At 52.5% G+C, this 18676-nt stretch overlaps 1 protein-coding gene across 1 annotated transcript in view; it reads right to left on the reverse strand.

Annotated features, from left to right (window-relative positions):
• Window positions 1–471: 471 nt before the first annotated feature.
• LOC147645888 (uncharacterized) overlaps window positions 472–18676 on the reverse strand; it is a 98567-nt gene continuing 80362 nt past the window's right edge. Inside the window, 1 exon segment of the mRNA XM_086874139.1 lies at window positions 472–1262. Coding sequence (XP_086730265.1) covers window positions 572–1262 — 691 coding nt within the window. The 3' untranslated portion in view covers window positions 472–571.

The following is an 18676-nucleotide window of genomic DNA, read 5'->3' on the forward strand; positions in this document are numbered from 1 at the left end:
AATTTTTCTACAGTACCTAATTGTTTAAAATTAGTGACTCCAAAGGAGGTTTCAGAGGGTCCTGGGTGGGCTGGGAGAGACTGGGAGGGTGCATGGATGGGACTGATGTGTCTGTGAGAAGGTTTGGGGGTCCTGACCTCTGCAGACCTCCCAGGGATGCCGTCAAACGCTGCCCACAGCAAGATGCTGACGGGGATTGGAGTTTCCGTGTTGGGCTTCGTCTTCCTGGCACTGGGGCTCGGCTTCTGCCTGCGCAGGAAGGTGAGGGGGGGTCCTAGGGGTGGTGTCCTCCCCCCCCCCAAGAGCGTGGGTGCTCCCCTCGGGCCCCCCAAGCCCAGTGTCACCCCCTTTTCTCTGCCCACACGGCTCCTGAGGCAAAAGGTTCTCAAGGATTGAAAGTCAACAATTCCCATTGTCATTCTGTATCCCCTTGGATTTTAATTCCCTTGCTTTTATCCAGGTGCCCACAGGGAGCCAGGAAAGTGTGGAGCCTCCCAGCCAGGTGTCTTCCCAACACGCATCACCAGGACCACGGATCACCAGGGCTCTGCCCAACGGGGGTCACTGGGGATCATCCAACGCCCATCCTCCCATGGGGGATGGAGCTGGAGCAGCGCACGAAGCTCTTCCCGCACTTGGGACACTCCCAGGGCCTTCCTTACTGGTGCCTCCGTTGGTGTTTGGTCAAGTCAGAGCTCCCGGAGAAGCTCTTCCCACACTGGGGACACTCGTAGGGCCTCTCCCCAGTGTGGATGCGCCGGTGGATGGTGAGGTTGGAGTTGTGCTTGAAGCCCTTCCCGCAGTCAGGGCAGCGGAAGGGCCTCTCGTCTGTGTGAATCCGCTCATGTACGAGGACATGGGAGCTGGTCTGAAACCTCTTCCCACACTGGGGACACTCGTAGGGCCTCTCCCCAGTGTGGATGCGCCGGTGGATGGCGAGGTTGCCGTTGCGGTTGAAGCCCTTCCCGCAGTCGGGGCAGCGGAAGGGCCTCTCGTCTGTGTGAATCCGCTCATGTATGAGGACATGGGAGCTGGTCTGAAACCTCTTCCCACACTGGGGACACTCGTAGGGCCTCTCCCCAGTGTGGATGAGCTGGTGTTTTCTCAGGGCGGCACTCCACCCAAAGCTCTTCCCACATTCCAAGCAGGTGTAGGGCCGTTCCCCCGTGTGGATCACTTGGTGTCTCATCAGGTAAGATGTGCTGGTGAAGCTCTTCCCACATTTCCCACACTCATAGGGCTTTTTCCCCAGTGTGGGTCATCTGGTGCTGGAGCAGGTCAGAGCTGTACCTGAAGCCCTTCCCACATTCCAAGCACTTGTGGGGCTTCTCCCCCTGCTCTGAGCTCTGGCTGGATCTCTGGCCGTGTTCCTGGCACTGGGGGGATCCTTCCTCCTCACAACTCCCTGGACTGGGTTTGCAGCCCCTCCTTGTGCGGCATCTCCAGGGCTTTTCCTCCCTCCTCCTCCATCTGGACACGGTTTGGGAATGTAAAATCCTGGCTGGGGAGAAAAAAACAACAGGAGAGCACCTTGGGCTGGGGGTTCCTCCTTGTCCAAGTTCATCTCAGAAAATCACTGGGCATCTTGTATCTGGAAGAATCTCCAGAACACTAAGATTCAGCCCAAACACCCTCCAAACATCAAAACAGATCAAAAACTAATCAAACAAGATTTAGTCAAAATCCCCTCCAAAATAGAACTGTTCAGCCCTCACAAGAAACCAAAGTACCAACATTTAGCCCAATAAAGCTCAGAAACACCAAGATTCAGCCCCGGGAAAATCGTGCATCTCCCTGCCCGGGCACTCGCTGCATGGGGGGTGAGGGGGGCAGTGAGGCCGGGCCGGAGCAGGGGGTGCCTGAGAGAGGCCCCGAGCCCGGCAGAAGCCCCTGCACAGCCATGCAAGTGGCTCCTGGCCGGACTCGGGGATCCCCCTGGCCATCCCCGCTGGAGCAGCCTGGTCCTGAGGGACTCTGGCCCCTGCGAGGGACCCCAGGCTGCAGCAGGACAAGGATTCCTGGCCCTCAGGGGGAGGCAGTGACATGAGCTGACTGTGACCCCCATCCCTGTGCCTCTGGGCGGGGAGGGGGACGGAGAGGGGCACAAAGTTAAGCCCGGGAAGGAGGGACAGCTGGGGGGAAAGATGGATTTCCGTAGGAATTACTTCTAATTTTCTTTCTCTGAAAAGTTGGATAATAAATTCAATTTAATTTCCCCAAGTCAGGTGTGCTGTGCCCGTGACCAAGGATTGAACTGTCCCCACCCTCATCCCGACCCCCGAGCCTTTCCTTGACTGTTCTGCTCCCCGCCCGGGACAGGAAGGAGAGTCACAGAGTTTTGGCCTCGCTCCGGCATGCCCTGCTCCATCCCGGACTCACCCCCAGCTCCCTCAGCTCCCGGGCACCCCGAGCTCCCGGCGCTTCAGCGCAGCGGCGCTTCCTTGGCCTCCTGCCCGGGCCGGGCCCAGCGCCGGGGCCGCCCCTCAGCCCAGGGGGCCGAGAAATGGCCGAGATCAGCCCAAGGCAGGCGAGGCCGTGCCGTGTGCAGAGCCCGTGGCTGGCTGCCATTGGCTGCTGCTGCCGTCACTCGTGGCTCTGGCGCGCGCTGATTGGGCAGAGCGGGGACAAGCCCGGCCCCGCTGGCGCCCCCAGGGCGGCCGTGGGGCAGGAGAGCCGCCATTGCCGGAGCGTCTGTGCGGGCCCGGCAGCGGCGGCAGCAGCGGCCGGAGCCCGGTGAGGCGGCGGCGGAGCTCGGAGGCGGCCCCGGCGCAGCGTCCCGGGCACAGCGCAGCCACCTCCGGCCTCCCGACACGAAGCGGGACGAGCCAGCGCTGCTCCGCCACCGCCTCCTGCCGAGGCCCCAGCGGCAAGGAGACCGCGGGCAGCCGCTCCCGCAGCGCCCTCAGCCCAGGGCCAACACGGGCCGGCCACGGCACAAGCCACCCGCCACAGCCCCCTGCCGCCCCCTCCCGGGCCCGCAGCGAGCCCCGAGCCCCCGCAGAACCGAGCGCGGCTCCCACCTGCGATGGCCGGGGCCGCCTCCGAGCTCCGCCGCCGCCTCACCGGGCTCCGGCCGCTGCTGCCGCCGCTGCCGGGCCCGCACAGACGCTCCGGCAATGGCGGCTCTCCTGCCCCACGGCCGCCCTGGGGGCGCCAGCGGGGCCGGGCTTGTCCCCGCTCTGCCCAATCAGCGCGCGCCAGAGCCACGAGTGACGGCAGAAGCAGCCAATGGCAGCCAGCCACGGGCTCTGCACACGGCACGGCCTCGCCTGCCTTGGGCTGATCTCGGCCATTTCTCGGCCCCCTGGGCTGAGGGGCGGCCCCGGCGCTGGGCCCGGCCCGGGCAGGAGGCCAAGGAAGCGCCGCTGCGCTGAAGCGCCGGGAGCTCGGGGTGCCCGGGAGCTGAGGGCGCTGCGAGCTGGGGGTGAGTCCGGGATGGAGCAGGGCATGCCGGAGCGAGGCCAAAACTCTGTGACTCTCCTTCCTGTCCCGGGCGGGGAGCAGAACAGTCAAGGAAAGGCTCGGGGGTCTGGATGAGGGTGGGGACAGTTCAATCCTTGGTCACGGGCACAGCACACCTGACTTGGGGAAATTAAATTGAATTTATTATCCAACTTTTCAGAGAAAGAAAATTAGAAGTAATTCCTACGGAAATCCATCTTTCCCCCCAGCTGTCCCTCCTTCCCGGGCTTAACTTTGTGCCCCTCTCCGTCCCCCTCCCCGCCCAGAGGCACAGGGATGGGGGTCACAGTCAGCTCATGTCACTGCCTCCCCCTGAGGGCCAGGAATCCTTGTCCTGCTGCAGCCTGGGGTCCCTCGCAGGGGCCAGAGTCCCTCAGGACCAGGCTGCTCCAGCGGGGATGGCCAGGGGGATCCCCGAGTTCCGCCAGGAGCCACTTGCATGGCTGTGCAGGGGCTTCTGCCGGGCTCGGGGCCTCTCTCAGGCACCCCCTGCTCCGGCCCGGCCTCACTGCCCCCCTCACCCCCCCATGCAGCGAGTGCCCGGGCAGGGAGATGCACGATTTTCCCGGGGCTGAATCTTGGTGTTTTTGAGCTTTATTGGGCTAAATGTTGGTGTTGTTTTTTTTTTTTTTTTGGGGGGGCAGAATCTTTCTATTTTGGAGGGATACTAGATTTTTTGTGTTTTGGAAGTTTTTGATCTGTCTTTGTTAGCGTTCAGGAACACACATAATCACAGACTGATTGTATGCAGGTGCTTTATTGTAGCATGCAGGAACTGGGGGTATCAGCAACCCAAATCTACCTCCATCGTCTTTGTCCAAAGTGCACATGTTTATACAATTTCAGCTGTAGCAGTAATCACTATAACAACCTTATCAATATTGCTTCATTAATATTGCTTCATTAACTTTTATCTATATTGCGTCATGAGAGTTAGCTCATCCTTGCATGAACATGTCCGAATCTTATCTCTGGGTGGGTATCTTGGAGACCCCAAGTACCAGTTCCCGTTACCATAAACATTTCAGCTTGCTAGATCATCCCCAATACCAAGCATTCTTGTGGCCTACCTCTACATGATTTTTAGAAACATTTTCAGAAACATTTAACCACATAGTAACATATTTCCGTCCTTTGAAAACATTTCACTTTACTATAATAAGTGTAATGCTTTCACTATATACAGTCCTTTTTCTGTATTTATACTTGATGTTCATCTTCGAATCCACAGTTGTCGTAAGCGTTGTTACACTCTGGAGGACTTGGAGATGACAAATGTGGATGTGGATCCCTGTCCCGTGTCAGCGCCTTTATTATCTTCTGGTTCCAGGTTCCTCTTTTCTTTATCTCTCCTTTCAAAACTGCATAGATTAAGCAGATTGCTAAGAACACAATCAGTAGGATTATCAGACTCTCAAGAATAGATTTGATTTATGAGCTCACATTCCATCCTAACCCTTCAAAACTTTTATCTACCCAACTTGTGGTCAGATCTTCCCTCTCTTTCTGTGCTTCATGTTCTATTTGTTTTAATGGATTAATGTTGTGTTCTACATCTGCAGTTCCATTTGGGATGTGGATGCAGCAGTGATCAATTTGTCCTTTTAGGTACCCGCACACTCTGTGTTCTTTCAACAATAACAGATCTAAAGCCAATCTGTTTTGCAGGGTCATTTTAGTTGTGGCTTGTAATTGTACATTTAGCTCTCTAAATCCCTCTTTGGTAACTCTTGCCAATCTTTCTACCTGGCCTGTAAGTTTGTACAACATCTTTCTATTTGTTATAATTTGCTATTGGACCAAACAAGGATTCCAGAACCCACTTAAATTTTATACTACTGCCTGGGGTTCCTGCCATATTTCTTCATCTTCAGCTTTGTTTTCCTGAACTTCTCGTCTTGTCCTTATTTGCAGAAGTTCATGCTCTCCCTTGAATGGGGACCTTTTCCAAATTGGGCATAAGGTGGGGAGGCCTAAAGTAATCTCTTTTACTTTTTCACCTACTGGCAAATGTGTTGTCCAGGTGCCGTCGCTTGCTGCCCATCCAAATTGGCCTGGACTCTGAACTGTACTTGTGCTCCATATTACCTTTTGGATCACTTGTCCTATCTTGTCATTTATTTCACCTTGTTTATGTGTGATTCCTCTGCAGGCACATCCAATTTTCAGAGCTACCACAAGTGGTGGCATTTGTTTTATTTCTTCATCATCAGAAGTACAGTCATAAGTTTTGTTCCATTCCCACCAATTCACTTTGTCTGCCTCCATTCTACTACTGGTTGCAGTGTTCCATACCCCTGGATCTGTTTCACTTTCAGAGCCTTCCCACTTAATGCACCAAGGGCTATCTGCCATAGATTGGAATTTCTGAAGCACACTCATTGACCATGCACTGTCCCAAGCTTCAGCCCGATCTTTTCCTTCCTGTCCTTCACACTTCCACTTCGATACTGGAATCTTTTCTTTAATGACCTTTGCTATCTTTTCAGAACACCATCCATAATTCCCTAATCCCCCATACCAGCCTAATTTTGGTTCATACTTTCCTCCATTTTCATGACAATCCCATAGAAATGAATACTTTGGCTTCGCAGCATTTTCAAACACTGTCTTATTTGGGTTCTCGTAATCTATTTGCAATACACAGCTCACATTTTCATTTTTATTCTTTTGTATTTCAGGTAATTTTGATGTTATAATTCCCCAATTTTTTTGGTCTCCTGCTGCCTTTGGTATTGACAGACAGGCAGTTATTTTGCTGGTGTTTTGCATGTTGGCCAAATCTTGAATTAATCCAATCATCCCATTTTTTGCCTGAATAGTATTAGAGACTTTTATCACTTGTGTTTCTGGCTGCACCCCCACATCCCTCTTCATTCTAAAATGAAGAGTTGTCAGCTGATCCTTTTGCATTTCACATCCCAAGGTAACATTGATTCCTACTGATGGCACTAAAGGCCATAAAATAATCACCAATACAGTCACTAGCAACCTAGACATTTGAAACAATCAAACCCGCTTTATCTGCAGCTTTGTTGGCCCTACAGTTTGTGCAGTCCATAGTGCAGGGGAAACCTTCTTCACCCTGGTGTAATGTATGCAGGGATCCAGTCCAGCTCCTTTGACTGCTGTCAAGGTAGTTAACAGTACCTGACAGGGTCCATTCCCCCTTTCTTTTAATGGTTCTTCCTTCCAGCTTTTACCGTACACTTCATCTCCCGGGGGGATGTCATGAACTGGATTCTCAAGAGTCAGCGGCCTGTTCCACACAAGGGTGCTCCGAAGTCGAGCTCGAGCTTTTCCAAGAGACAGAACATAATTCTACACCTCTTGCTTCCCTGTAACATGTACATTTGGATTAGGTTCAGGGCATTCATATGGTTTCCCATCCAATATCTCATAAGGACTGACTGACATCCCGCTTCTAGGATTTATCCGAATCCTCAGCAGTGCTATTGGTAAAGGTTGTGGCTGCTGCAATTTAGCCTCTTGGCATCTTTTGCTGATTTGCCTCTTCAATGTCTGATTTATCCTCTCTACCTGTCCACTGGATTGGGGTCTCCATGGTGTATGGAGATGCCAAGCTATTCCCAGTAACCTACTCACCTCCCTCACTACTGTGGCTGTGAAATGTGGGCCCCTATCTGATGATATTCCTAGAGGCACCCCAAATCTTGGAATGATTTCTTGCAGTAACCACTTGACTGTCTCCTTTGCTTGATTTGTGTGACAGGGAAGAGCTTCTGGCCATCCTGAAAATGTGTCAACCCCTCCCAATAGATATTTCTATCCTTGAGTTCTTGCTAATTCTACAAAATCTACTTGCCAATAATCTCCTTGTTCTACTCCTACCTGAATTTTCCCTAATTGTGCCTGTCATCTAGCCACTGGATTGTTCTTTAAGCCAATTTCACATTTTGACATTACTGATTTTGCCATTGTTAACATCCGTACTAAAATTAAATTTTGTTTTAACAATTTCACCAATGTCTCTGCACTCCAATGACATTTGTTATGTTTAATTTGTAGAACTTCTCTCATTATCAAGGGGGGTGCCACTACTTGTCCCTGTGTAGTCACATACCACCCTTCTGAATTCTTCTGTGCATTCAGTGAGCATCCCAATTTCTCATCCTCTATTGAATATTTTGGTTCTGGGGGTAAATTGAATTGAGATACATTAGTTTTTAAAGGTATCAATGCCATTGCAGTTTGCACTTCTCGAGCAGCTTGTCGGGCTGTCCAGTCTGCTTTCCGATTTCCCTCATGAATTTTGGAGTTTCCCGATTGTTGAGCTTTGCAGTGCATGATTGCTACTTGCTCGGGCTTTTGTACTGCTTTTATTGATTGCAGGACTGCATCTTGATGTTTAATGTGTGTGCCTTGAGAAGACAGCAGTCCTCTTTCTTTCCCCAGTGCTCTGTGTACATGCAGTACTCCAAAAGCATACTTTGAGCCAGTCCATATGTTTACCCTTTTCCCTTCACTTAATTCTAGTGTTCTGGTTAAGGCAACCAGTTCTGCCCTCTGGGCAGATGGATTTGGTGATAATGCTTTTGCCTCCACTGTTGTACTGACTGTTGTTGCCTGGGGGTCCCAGAGCATCTTCCTCTCTGCCTTCTTCTCCTCCATTCGTCTAATGCTTGGGCATGAGAAGTCTGGGTTTGGGGGGAAAAACAAGGGGTGACCACCTAGGATTCAGGGTTCCTCCTGCCCCAGTCCATCTCTAGAAGTCTTCAGGTGTCTTGTGTCCATGAAAATCTCCAAAGCATCAGGACTGAGAGGAAAAAATCCCTCCCTGAGGTTTCCCTTTCCTGGGGTCCCCACTTTGGTGTCCCAGGTCTTCCCCCTCTGCAGGCTCATCCCTTCTCCGGGCTGCCCCTTCTCCAGGCTCCCCTCACTCCCGGCTCTCGGGGTCCCCCATCTCCAGGCCCCCATTTCAGGCTCCGGGACTCCCGGGGCTCCCCCCTTTTCGCTGCTCCCCTCCCCCTGCCGGTACCGGGCATCTCAGCTCAGCTTTGGAGTCCTGCAAGATCCAGACATCGCTCTGCCCGGCCCGGCCCCAGAAAAAGAAACAGGGGTCCCCAAAGCTACTTCGAGTGAGCTCCAAATATCCCTTCCCCTGCAAACAAATCCTGCCAGGACGGCCCAAGAGCTTCGGGGCGAGGTTCCCGTCCCCGGTGAGCTGCGGGCTGCGGGGCCCGATGCTCCCGGCGCGAAGGGGCTGCAGATCCAGAGAGCGATGGACGCACCTGGGTGATTTGCGGAATAAAAGGAACTCTATAACTCACAGAGTAGTTATAAGAGCAGGTATGAATTTATTCAGCGCTGAGGTGCATGGGGGATATCTCCTCCAAAATGCATGCACACCCTTTTGATTGGGTTTTCCCTTTTTATCCTTTACAGAGCAGGTTTACGCGATACGGCTAATACATATTAATTTCCTAACCCCGCCTGTCTTCACTTCATATTAAAATTAGCCCTGTGCCCCTTTCAGTCCTTTGGCCGCTTTTTTTTTGGGGAGGGGGACGTCAAATCCGTTTCCTCCGGCTTAGGGTCCAGGAATCTCCTTTATCCTGTGGTGCCTTTGTCTTTGCATCTTGTTTGTGTATTCCAGCTCCTTATCTTATCTTGCAGTCTGACTCTTTTTCCTGTTCTTGTGGATTAGGCTGTCAGGGTCTGGTTTTTGTCAGACACCTCTTTTAAACATTTCTTCTTAATTCTTAATTTCTTTGTTTCATGGGGCCTCCTCTGCTGCTCCTCTTGCAGTTCCTGCTCCTCCTCTACCCCTCCTCTTCCTCCCGCTCCTCCGCTTTCCCCTCCTTGCCCTCCTCCTCCTCCATCTCTCGGCTGCTGGCGAGGAGCTCTGGGGTGAGCGGAGCGGGGCCGGGAGCCGGTGGGAAAGGGCTGGGAGAGGGGGATGAGGGGAGCTGGGCCAGGGGGAGAGGGGTTCTCAAGGAGGGGCTGCCAGTTAAGGCCAGGAGCCCCAAATCCCCTCCGTGTCCTGCCAGCCCCTGCCCCCGGCGCTGTGGGGGCCGGGCCGTGCCCCAGTGCCGGCTCAGGGGGTGCTCCAGGCTGCCGTGCTCCACCTGGCAGCTGGAGCTGAGCCCGCATTGCCGGGGGCGGTTTCCAGCAGCACCAGGAGCTGCTGGCTCCAGTCCCCGCTGGGGAGCACGGCAGTGGCCCGAGAGCTGCTGCTGCTGGCCCTGGGAGCAGCTCAGCTGGATGTGGGCAGGGGAGAAATCCATCAGGGAGCAGAGCAGGCGGCCGGGGCCGGGCTGGGAGCTGGAGGGCACCAGGGAGATGGACACGCTGGGATGGGCAGGGGGCTTGGGGACCCCCCAGTGCAGATCTTCCTCCCCACAAGCCGCAGGGAATCGCTCCAGGGATCGAGTGCTGCGGGACAGGGAACCACGTTTCTTTCATCCCAGCCCCACCTTTTCCTCTCCTCTCCCCCTTTCTCCTCCTTCCCCCAATCCATTGCCCCCTCACACTGCAATTTGGGTTTCCCAGCACCTTCCCCCACGCTTTGGGGGTCCCAGCCCTCTCTTTTTCCCACTCTTGCCCCTTCCCAATCGTCCCTCCAATCTCCAGCCTCCTCCCCCGTGCTTGGATTTGGGTGTTCCAGGCCCCTCCTGCTCTGTCTGGGGGTCCCATCCCCCCTTTCACTCAATTCAGGAAGATATTTTTCTGGTAGGAATCCCTGAGTTACAGGATTTTTGGTGTGTAGATTTGAAGGGGGACAGCTCTGTCTGGCGTTTGTTTAACCCATGGTCTGCCAGGGAAGCAGAAAAACGTTTCCCATTCCCATCCTTTCCTGATTTGGTCTGGTTCATGAGCTGCTTTCTTGTTTCCTTTGGTATCTGTTCTCATCTATTTGTCAACTGCAGTTTGAGTCATTTACTTTTCCAGAAATTCTGTCTCCTTCTGCTAATAGATCATGTGATCCCATCCCACAGTGAAATGTTGTGTTCCTCATCTGAGTGGATTGGTTGGGGGGAAGGTCAGGAGCTGGAGCTGTCTGGTTGGTTATTATTTCAATGATATCCTGTAATCTAATTATGCCATTGAAATGAGAAATGGTTTCTCTGGTACCTGATATGAATTCATCAGGGTTCCCAGGGTCTGGTCCGTGGTGTTGCAGGATTTGTTCTGGTGGCCATTCATCTTTTCCCCATTTCTGGGTGCTCTCTCCAGCCAGGGCTGCATCAATTGTCAGCTTTTCTCATTAAATCATCACATACTTGGATTCCCAACTGATTTCCCTGAACTTGTGGTAGCAAATAAACCCCAATGGTCTGATACACCCTATGTAACATAGACAGAGACAGCACATGTTGGAGTGGGGACAGGGATGATTCCCCCCACTTGTTTTAGCGAAGTATTCACAACATTCTCCATTTTCTGTTTTCCTTTGCAGCTTAAACAATTTTTGCTGCAGAGTCAGATATCCTCACAATGGGCTGTGCCTTTAGCAGTGCAAATTCCATCTGTGCAAGCAGGCAGAGCTTGGGCTGAGGGGCAGAAAGAATCAGCTCAGTTCCCTGCAGGTAGGAAGCCTCATGTCCATTGTGCAGGCTTTGTCCCATCGGTGTTAATTTGCATTTCTAAAGCTCCTCTCCTGGCTGCCTGGAACGAAGCTTCTCTTCCAGGGCAGTCATGGGATGACTCACATTTGTTAGTGCCACAATGTGGTTATTTTTTGTTTTGGTTTATTTTTTTAACAGTACTCTAATAAGTGTTTATGAGATAAAGGGTCACCTTTAAAGCTCTTCTAGTTTTCAGAAACAGCCTAAAATTCAACATCCAAAAACCCATATAAAATTTTTGCCATCACTATGAGTCAGGCACAAACATTCCCAAAACATTTTCAAGGCAATTGAATTTTTCCTACTTCTCTCTCGGCCTAAAAATTGATTCTCCCTGCCCTGGCCCAAACTGAACTGACAATATAAAATCAGGATTATTACTGAGAGGAATGATGAGTTTGTCTTTACAAACAAGCTGTGGGTCAGTTGATAAGATGCAGCTATCAGTGAGAGACGACAGAAACAATGGGATGGATTCCAGTAGAAGATCAAAGAGGCACTGAAAGAACACTATGAATTCCATAAAAGTTAAGAAGGGATTATGCATTGGGGGTGGGGGGGGGAAGGTACCCCAGGTATCAGGCGTTCCGGGAAGCCTGTACCTCTCAAGTACCTCAGCCTATGGGGAAAGAGAGAAGGGACAAGCGGCCGGGAATTAGGATAAAAAGGAGGCTGCGCCCTCCAAAAATTTGAGAGACCCCAGGGGAATGCCCCATGGCCTCTCCCTTTATTCGAATAAAGAAAAAGGACTCCTCTGTCTCCTTTTTGGACATAAACCTCTGGTGTTCGTGGATTAATTTTCCTGACATTACAAAAAAAAAAATCGAATGCTGTAATCCTTTAACTGAAACTTTGGGAAAATCAAAAACTCTCCCACAATGTCTTTAGTGCTAGAGAGTCAAGGCACAACGTGATTCTGACCAGGATGTGCAAAAGAAATCATTAAATCCAGACTTAGGCTGGGTGTGCTGAGAAAATCATTCCATGACATATGAGTTTGACTAGATTTTTCCTAAATTCATACACTCTGACCCCATAGAAATCCATTGGTTTAATGTTCATTGGTTTGAAGTTGTGGAGTTGTTAGGATTTGGTTTCCTGTTGCAGCCGGATTTCTGTGCCTGTGATGGGAATTAGGTGGGCACTCCTGGATTTCCTGCTCAGCCTTTTCCAGACCAGGTGTCTCCAGCTGTGCCTGGGGCAGTGTCTGGGGTAGATGTTGGTTGATGTTTGCTGCTGGGTGTTGATGTTTTCTTGATGGTTGTTATCTTGGTGGGAATCTTTTGGGCTCTTCCCAGTCTGTTGAGATGTTAATTTCATCTCTGCTGAGTGCTGGAAAAGAAAGATTAAAATTCCTTTCCCCAAGGCAAAGGCAAACCAAGTCCCTTTAGAGAAATAAGATTTGAAGCCATTTTCAAGTTGGTCTATTTTGCCAGCAGCTAATCCCAGGCAGGGCATAGTGTGAGTGGAATTGAGAGGCAGAGTGGAATTGTCCCGGTGCCTTCCCCAGCAGCTGTGGCGAGGGCAGGCACAGAAAGGCCTGAAGGTGCAAGAGTGAGAGCAAGGATTGTCCCGCAGTGGCTGGAGATGGCAAAGGAGGGTGCCCAGGCCGAGGATTTGAGCAGAGGATCTGTGGGCAGGCCCAGGGGCTTCCCCCGCTGGGGAGCCCTGGCTGCTGCTGCCTTGCCTTCAGTGCAGGCTCAGGGGTGGCCTGTTTAATATTCCCTTCCAGTTCAGATTTCTGAGTCTGGAAGAGCCATGGCTGGGGCATCAATCATTTTATTTTTTTCATTTTGTTTTCTTCTCTTTCTTATGTCCAGCCCATAACATTGAGACTATCTGGGGGTAAAAAAGACACAGACTGTTCTGGCTAGAAGAGAGAATCCTCAGTCCAGCTCCTGCAATTCTCTGTTAATCCTAAGAATTGCTGCAGCTCCTTTTTAGTCCAGGGAAACGTTTTTTCTGAGATTCCCTGAGCCCTCTCAGGGTCAATACAAGACAAAGCTTCAGTTAAAATAGGTCCCAAATATTTAACCATTTTCTCTACTGTTTGCCATTTTTTTCCAGATACTCAAAGTTGCTTTTTAGCCTGAAAATGAAGCCATTTCACAGAGGCTTCCTCTACCTCTTCTCCTTGTCCTCCTGACTGGATCAAGTCATCCACATCCTGCATTAAGCCAGTCCCTGGGGGTGAGGTCAATTCCTTTGATATTTCCTGCAAGGCTTGCCCCAATCAGGCCGGTGCTTCCGTGCATCCCTGCAGAAGGACCGTCCATGTCTTGAGCATTTTCCCTTCTCGCTCTTGTTGCCAGCCCAAGGCAGAATTGTGTTTGTATCCTCTGGAAGCGGGCAGATCCCCAGAAAGCATCTTTTGCATCAAGTTGTGAATGGCAGCAGTGTGAGGAGGGCAGCTGGTTGAGGCTGGTGTAAGGATCTGAGAGTGTGGGGTGCCTCGGTTTCATCATCTCATTTCTTCTTCTTGGGTCCTGCAGCATTCTGTGGATTCCATTGGATTTCTTGTTTGGCAGGATAGGAGCACTCTAGGGAGCCATCCCTGGCTGCCCAAGCCGTGCCTTGAGCAGGACTCCCAGACAGGCTGTGAGCCCTTCCTTCCCTCCCTTGGAACAGGGGATTGCTTTTCGACACCTCTTGTCCTGGTTGCTTCAGGGAAATTTGGAGAGGCTCCATATCTAATTTTGCCCGTTTCCCTGGGGCTGCCCACACTTGTGGGTTCACTTCAGCCTAGGCTCTGCCAGACATTTGACACAGAGGTACAACAGAACCAGCCTCTGTATCACCTTTTGCAACATTAATTTGCATTCCCAATTTAGCCATCATATCCCTTTCTAGTAAATTAGAATCACAATTGTGAGCAAATGAAAATTCCAGCATTTCAAACACATCCCCCACATCTGCTAATAGTGGCTGAATAAAACACACCCACTCATCTTTCCCACTTAGTGCCTCAATAGCTAAAATATTCCCTAAAACCTTTAGGTGTAAGATCCTGAGTGGATGCAGAGGCCCCTGTGTCCATCAGGAAAGGTCTCCTCTGGATCCAGAGCCACCCTGGATGTTCCCAAGGGCTGCAGTGTGGTGGGTCCCTGGTGGAATGGGAGCTGTGCCACCGCTAAGAATGCGTGTCCATCAAGGGCTGGACTTGCTGGTGCTGAGGGTGCTGCTGTCTGTGCTTGCAGTGTCCTTGTGCCCTGCAGCTGGAAGGCTGATTCCTTGCCAGGGGCTGCTTGGGTGGGCTGTGCCCTGGCCAGGAGGACAATGCCTGTGCCAGGTGCTTGTGGCCGAGGGTGTCCCCTGGGTGCTGGGGCCCCCTTGGGCCCTGGGCTTGATCCCTCAGGGGCTGTAGGAAGTGTGCCATGGCCTTTGCCTTCAGCTTGGCCTTTTGCTCATCCCTTGCTGCATTCAGCTGCTGAGCCTTTGTGAGCAAGTGCTGCAGGGGCTTCTTCTGTTGCTGCTGCAGCCCCCCTCAGTGCCTGTGGGTGCTCATCGTGTGGCAGCTGCTGAGCTTTCTGCAAAATCCTTCCTTTCTCCAGGGACCCAGCAGGAAATGCTTAAAAGATCATGTGGATCCTTGCATGTCTAATCGCCATTTGTGAGCTGTTCCTTCCTCGTGCTGGCTGTGCTGAGGCTCCCCTCCCCAGCCCGTATCCCAGAGCCGGTCCCTGTCCTGCCGCAGTGTCCAAAGGCGGCCCCCCCGGCGGGCAGGGCCGGCAGCTCCACGGGGCCGGGCAGCGGCCGGGGCGTCCCGCAGCCTCCTGGGGGCCGGGGGCCACTGCCGGCCCTGCCCGGGGGGTGCTGGGCTCAGGCAGCGCCCGGCGCTGAGCCCCGGCTGCCCCACAGCCCCGGCCCGGCCCCACAGCTCCCCACAGGCCCCCAGCCCGTGCTCCCGGTGCCGCAGCTCTGCGCCCGCTCCTGCCGCTCCCAGCTCAGAGAAACCCCCTGAAATCCTCACCTCCTTGTTTTCCTGTCCTCCAAAACTGGGATACAAAGGATCTGCTGGCAAATTCTGAGGATAAGAACCTTCTGGAAAACATCACAATCCTCAGTATTTTTCTCTTTTTCCTCTTTTATATAATCCTTTTTCTTACCCCATGGATTGCTCTTCTTGCTTCTTGCCTTAAGCACATTCCTGCACACTCCCCTTCAGCCAATCCCTTCCCAGCACACCAACACCATCCATCCCCCGTTGTCTAAATCCCTTCTGGACTTCCCTTATTGCCCCCCTGGGTGTCCATGTCCTTAATTCCCTCTGGGAGAATGTGCAAACGACCTCCACATTCTCCCATGGGACCCTTGAGAGATATTTTGGGATCCTCATCCCTTTTGCTGGGACCCCATTGTGGCTTTCCCTTTTGTCCCCTCCCTGGGTGCCCTGCCATGTTCACTCCCCGAAGATGCCACTGTAGTCACTGCTGAGATTTTCAGTGCTCTCTCCCTGCCGACTCTTGAGAGCCGCCCTGATCCGTCACTCGTCTGTCTCCTGCTCACTCTCGGGTACCCAATCAATCCCCGGTGCTGCCGCCAGCCGAGGGAGCCGATCCCCCAAACTGGGTGAGGCCCCTTCAGCTGCACTCACTGCCCGCCGGCCCGGACGGTGGAAGGAATTGCGGAGGAGCCCCAAGGTGTGTGGAAAAATTGACATCCCCAGAGGTTTCTGTCCACAAGGAAGACAGAGGAGTCCTGTAACAGTAATTTCATTCAGAAAAAAAGGGAGAGGCCATGGGACATTTCCCATGGGGTCTCTCCAATTGTTGGCAGACACAGCCTCCTTTTCATCCTAATTTTCTTGGTCACATCTCCCTCTCCCTTTCCCCACTGGCTGAAGTCCTGGACAGGCACAGACTTCCCAATGCACCTCCTACATACCCCCTTAATATGCACCCCACTTTTGTATAGCTAACGATATTGATGGCTGTGTTAAGTCTTTGTTGTTCTTCTGGAAGTTGATGAATTTAGCAGGACCTTGGCTGAGCAGCAGTCTGTGTCATCAATTAATAACATTTTGTGCAGCTGATGGCTCCTCCTGTCACTTCCTTATGTCCACGTCCCTGGCCCTATGTGCAATGAGGTTGAGGGGATGAGTTTGTAAAGAGGCTTTGTTGTTGTTCCTTTGCTGGGGTTGCCCCGTTTTGGGGCCATCCCCCCTGGAGCAGGGTGTCTCCCCTTGGCGCAGGCGCAGGGCTCAGGCAGGGCTGAGCCAATCAGAGCGCGCGGCGCTGATGACTCATCAGTGTCCAGGCAGAGCCGCAGCTGCCAGCGTTCCCCAGCTGGAGCCCAGCTGCGCCCCTCCCCCCCGGGCCTTGGCGCCCCCCTGGAGGGGAATTTGGGGAGGTGGGAGGGGGGAGCGCCAAGGCCGGGCCCCCCCGCGCTGTGGTGGCGGGAGCGGCTGCAGTGGGGAGCGAGTGCGGGCGGAAGCGGCCGAGAGCCCAGCGCTGCCCCAGGCCGAGCTGGCCCAGCTGCATCCGTGCCCCTGCGGTGGGATGCTGTGGGACTGGGGGGGAAGAGGGAGGCGGCAGTGGGTGCTGGGCCTGGGGGCAGGAGGAGAAGGGAAGGAGAAGCGGGGTTGAAGAACAAAATGGTGAAAATATATGTACCTGGGGTTATGCAGAAGGAGGAGGAGGAGTGTGAGGAAGAGTAAGGCCATAGGAGGAGGAGCAGGGAGAGGAAGCAGCACGAAGTTCATCCCTGTATCTGCAGCTCCCCCAGCCCCAGGTGCATTGCCTCCCCACATGCAGCGGGCGACCACAGTGGGCAATCCACGATTTTTATGGGGCTGAATCTTGGTGTTTCTGAGCCTTACTGTGGTAAACGTTGGTGCTTTAGTTTCTTGCAGGGGCTGAACCTTTCTATTGTGCAGGGGGTTTTGGCTGAATCTTGTTGTTTGGTTTGTTTGTGATCTGTGTTTTGTTGTTTGGGCTGAATCTTGTTGTTTTTGAGGTTCTTACAGACGCAAGATGCCCAATGTCTTTCTGAGACGAACCTGGGCAAGGAGGCATGCAGGAGACACATCGGGGGTGGACGGTCTGAGACTCGGCAGAGACCTCTATAGTCGAGTTAGATGTTAGTTGTTTATTTCAGGGCGTGGGAGAGAGAGAGAGGGAGAGCCTGCCATGAGCCGACAGATAGAGCGCAAAGCAGGCTCGGAGAGAACAATACAAAAGGGGGTAAAATATGAATACATGAGTTCAAGACTTTAAGATTGCTAAGAAAGAGAATAACAGAACAGAAGTGAGAGAGCCAGGAAAAAGAGGATAAAGAAGAGCAGGAAAGAACAGGAAAAAGAGGGCAGCAAAAGTGTAGAAAGTATGAGGCAAGAAGGCTAAGAGAAACAAGAGAGCTAAGAGAGAGCCAAGAGAGAGTAGCAAGAGAGCCAAGAGTTAAGAGAGACTAAGAGAACCAAGAGAACTCTCTTTTACAATTACATATATAACCTATACACTGAATATTCTATTCCTTTACTAACCAATCTTTCTAAGTATCCTAATACAGTAACATTTGTGTTCGACCTATAGAAATCGCTGGTTTTGCATATTTTTAGTTATCTCAGGGTTCTTCAGACCTTTCCTTATAAGGCTGGGAAGAGGGGTCTCAGCTTAGTTTTCCTGGGGGAAAGAACGTGCTCTGGCACACCAGCCTGGTTTCTTTGAATTATTCAAACCGTGCTTTCATTTGTATTTCTTCCTTAGCCTTTCTGGCTAAAGAGACATATTTATAATTTCTTTCTAATTCTGCCTTCCCAACAGAGGCATCCCCAGCCCAAGGCACTCTCCTCTCTTTTTTTCCACCTAATCAGGAATTTTCATTCCAAATTTCTTCCAGATGGAAGAGGAGGAGGAAAAGCCCTGGAGATCCCGCACAAGGAGGGGCTGCAAACCCAGTCCAGGGAGCTGCGAGGAGGAAAGATCCCCCCAGTGCCAGGAACATGGCCAGAGATCCAGCTGGAGCTCAGAGCTGGGGGAGAAGCCCCACAAGTGCTTGGAATGTGGGAAGGGCTTCAGAAAGAGATCCCAGCTGATCCAGCACCAGAGGATCCACACTGGGGAAAAGCCCTACGAGTGTGGGGAATGTGGGAAGAGCTTCAGCCAGAGCTCCAACCTGAGGAAACACCAGAGGATCCACTCTGGGGTAAAGCCCTATGAGTGTGGGAAATGTGGGAAGAGCTTCAGAGATATCTCTGAACTGATGAGACACCAGGTGATCCACACAGGGGAACGGCCCTACACCTGCTCGGAATGTGGGAAGAATTTTGGTCAGAGCTCCAGTCTGTGGGCACACCGGCGCATCCACACTGGGGAGAGGCCCTACGACTGTCCCCAGTGTGGGAAGAGGTTTCAGACCAGCTCCAGTGTCCTCCTACATGAGCGGATTCACACAGACGAGAGGCCCTTCCGCTGCCCCGACTGCGGGAAGGGCTTCAACCGCAACGGCAACCTCACCGTCCACCGGCGCATCCACACTGGGGAGAGGCCCTACGAGTGTCCCCAGTGTGGGAAGAGCTTCTCACAGAGATCTAACTTGATCCAACACCAATGTAGGCACCAGTAAGGGAAGCCCTGCGAGTGCCCCGAGTGCGGGAAGAGCTTCGTGCGCTGCTCCAGCTCCATCCC

This window comes from Cyanistes caeruleus, unplaced genomic scaffold (genome assembly GCF_971803275.1).
Source record: "Cyanistes caeruleus unplaced genomic scaffold, bCyaCae1.hap1.1 HAP1_SCAFFOLD_146, whole genome shotgun sequence".
Lineage (NCBI taxonomy): Eukaryota > Metazoa > Chordata > Aves > Passeriformes > Paridae > Cyanistes > Cyanistes caeruleus.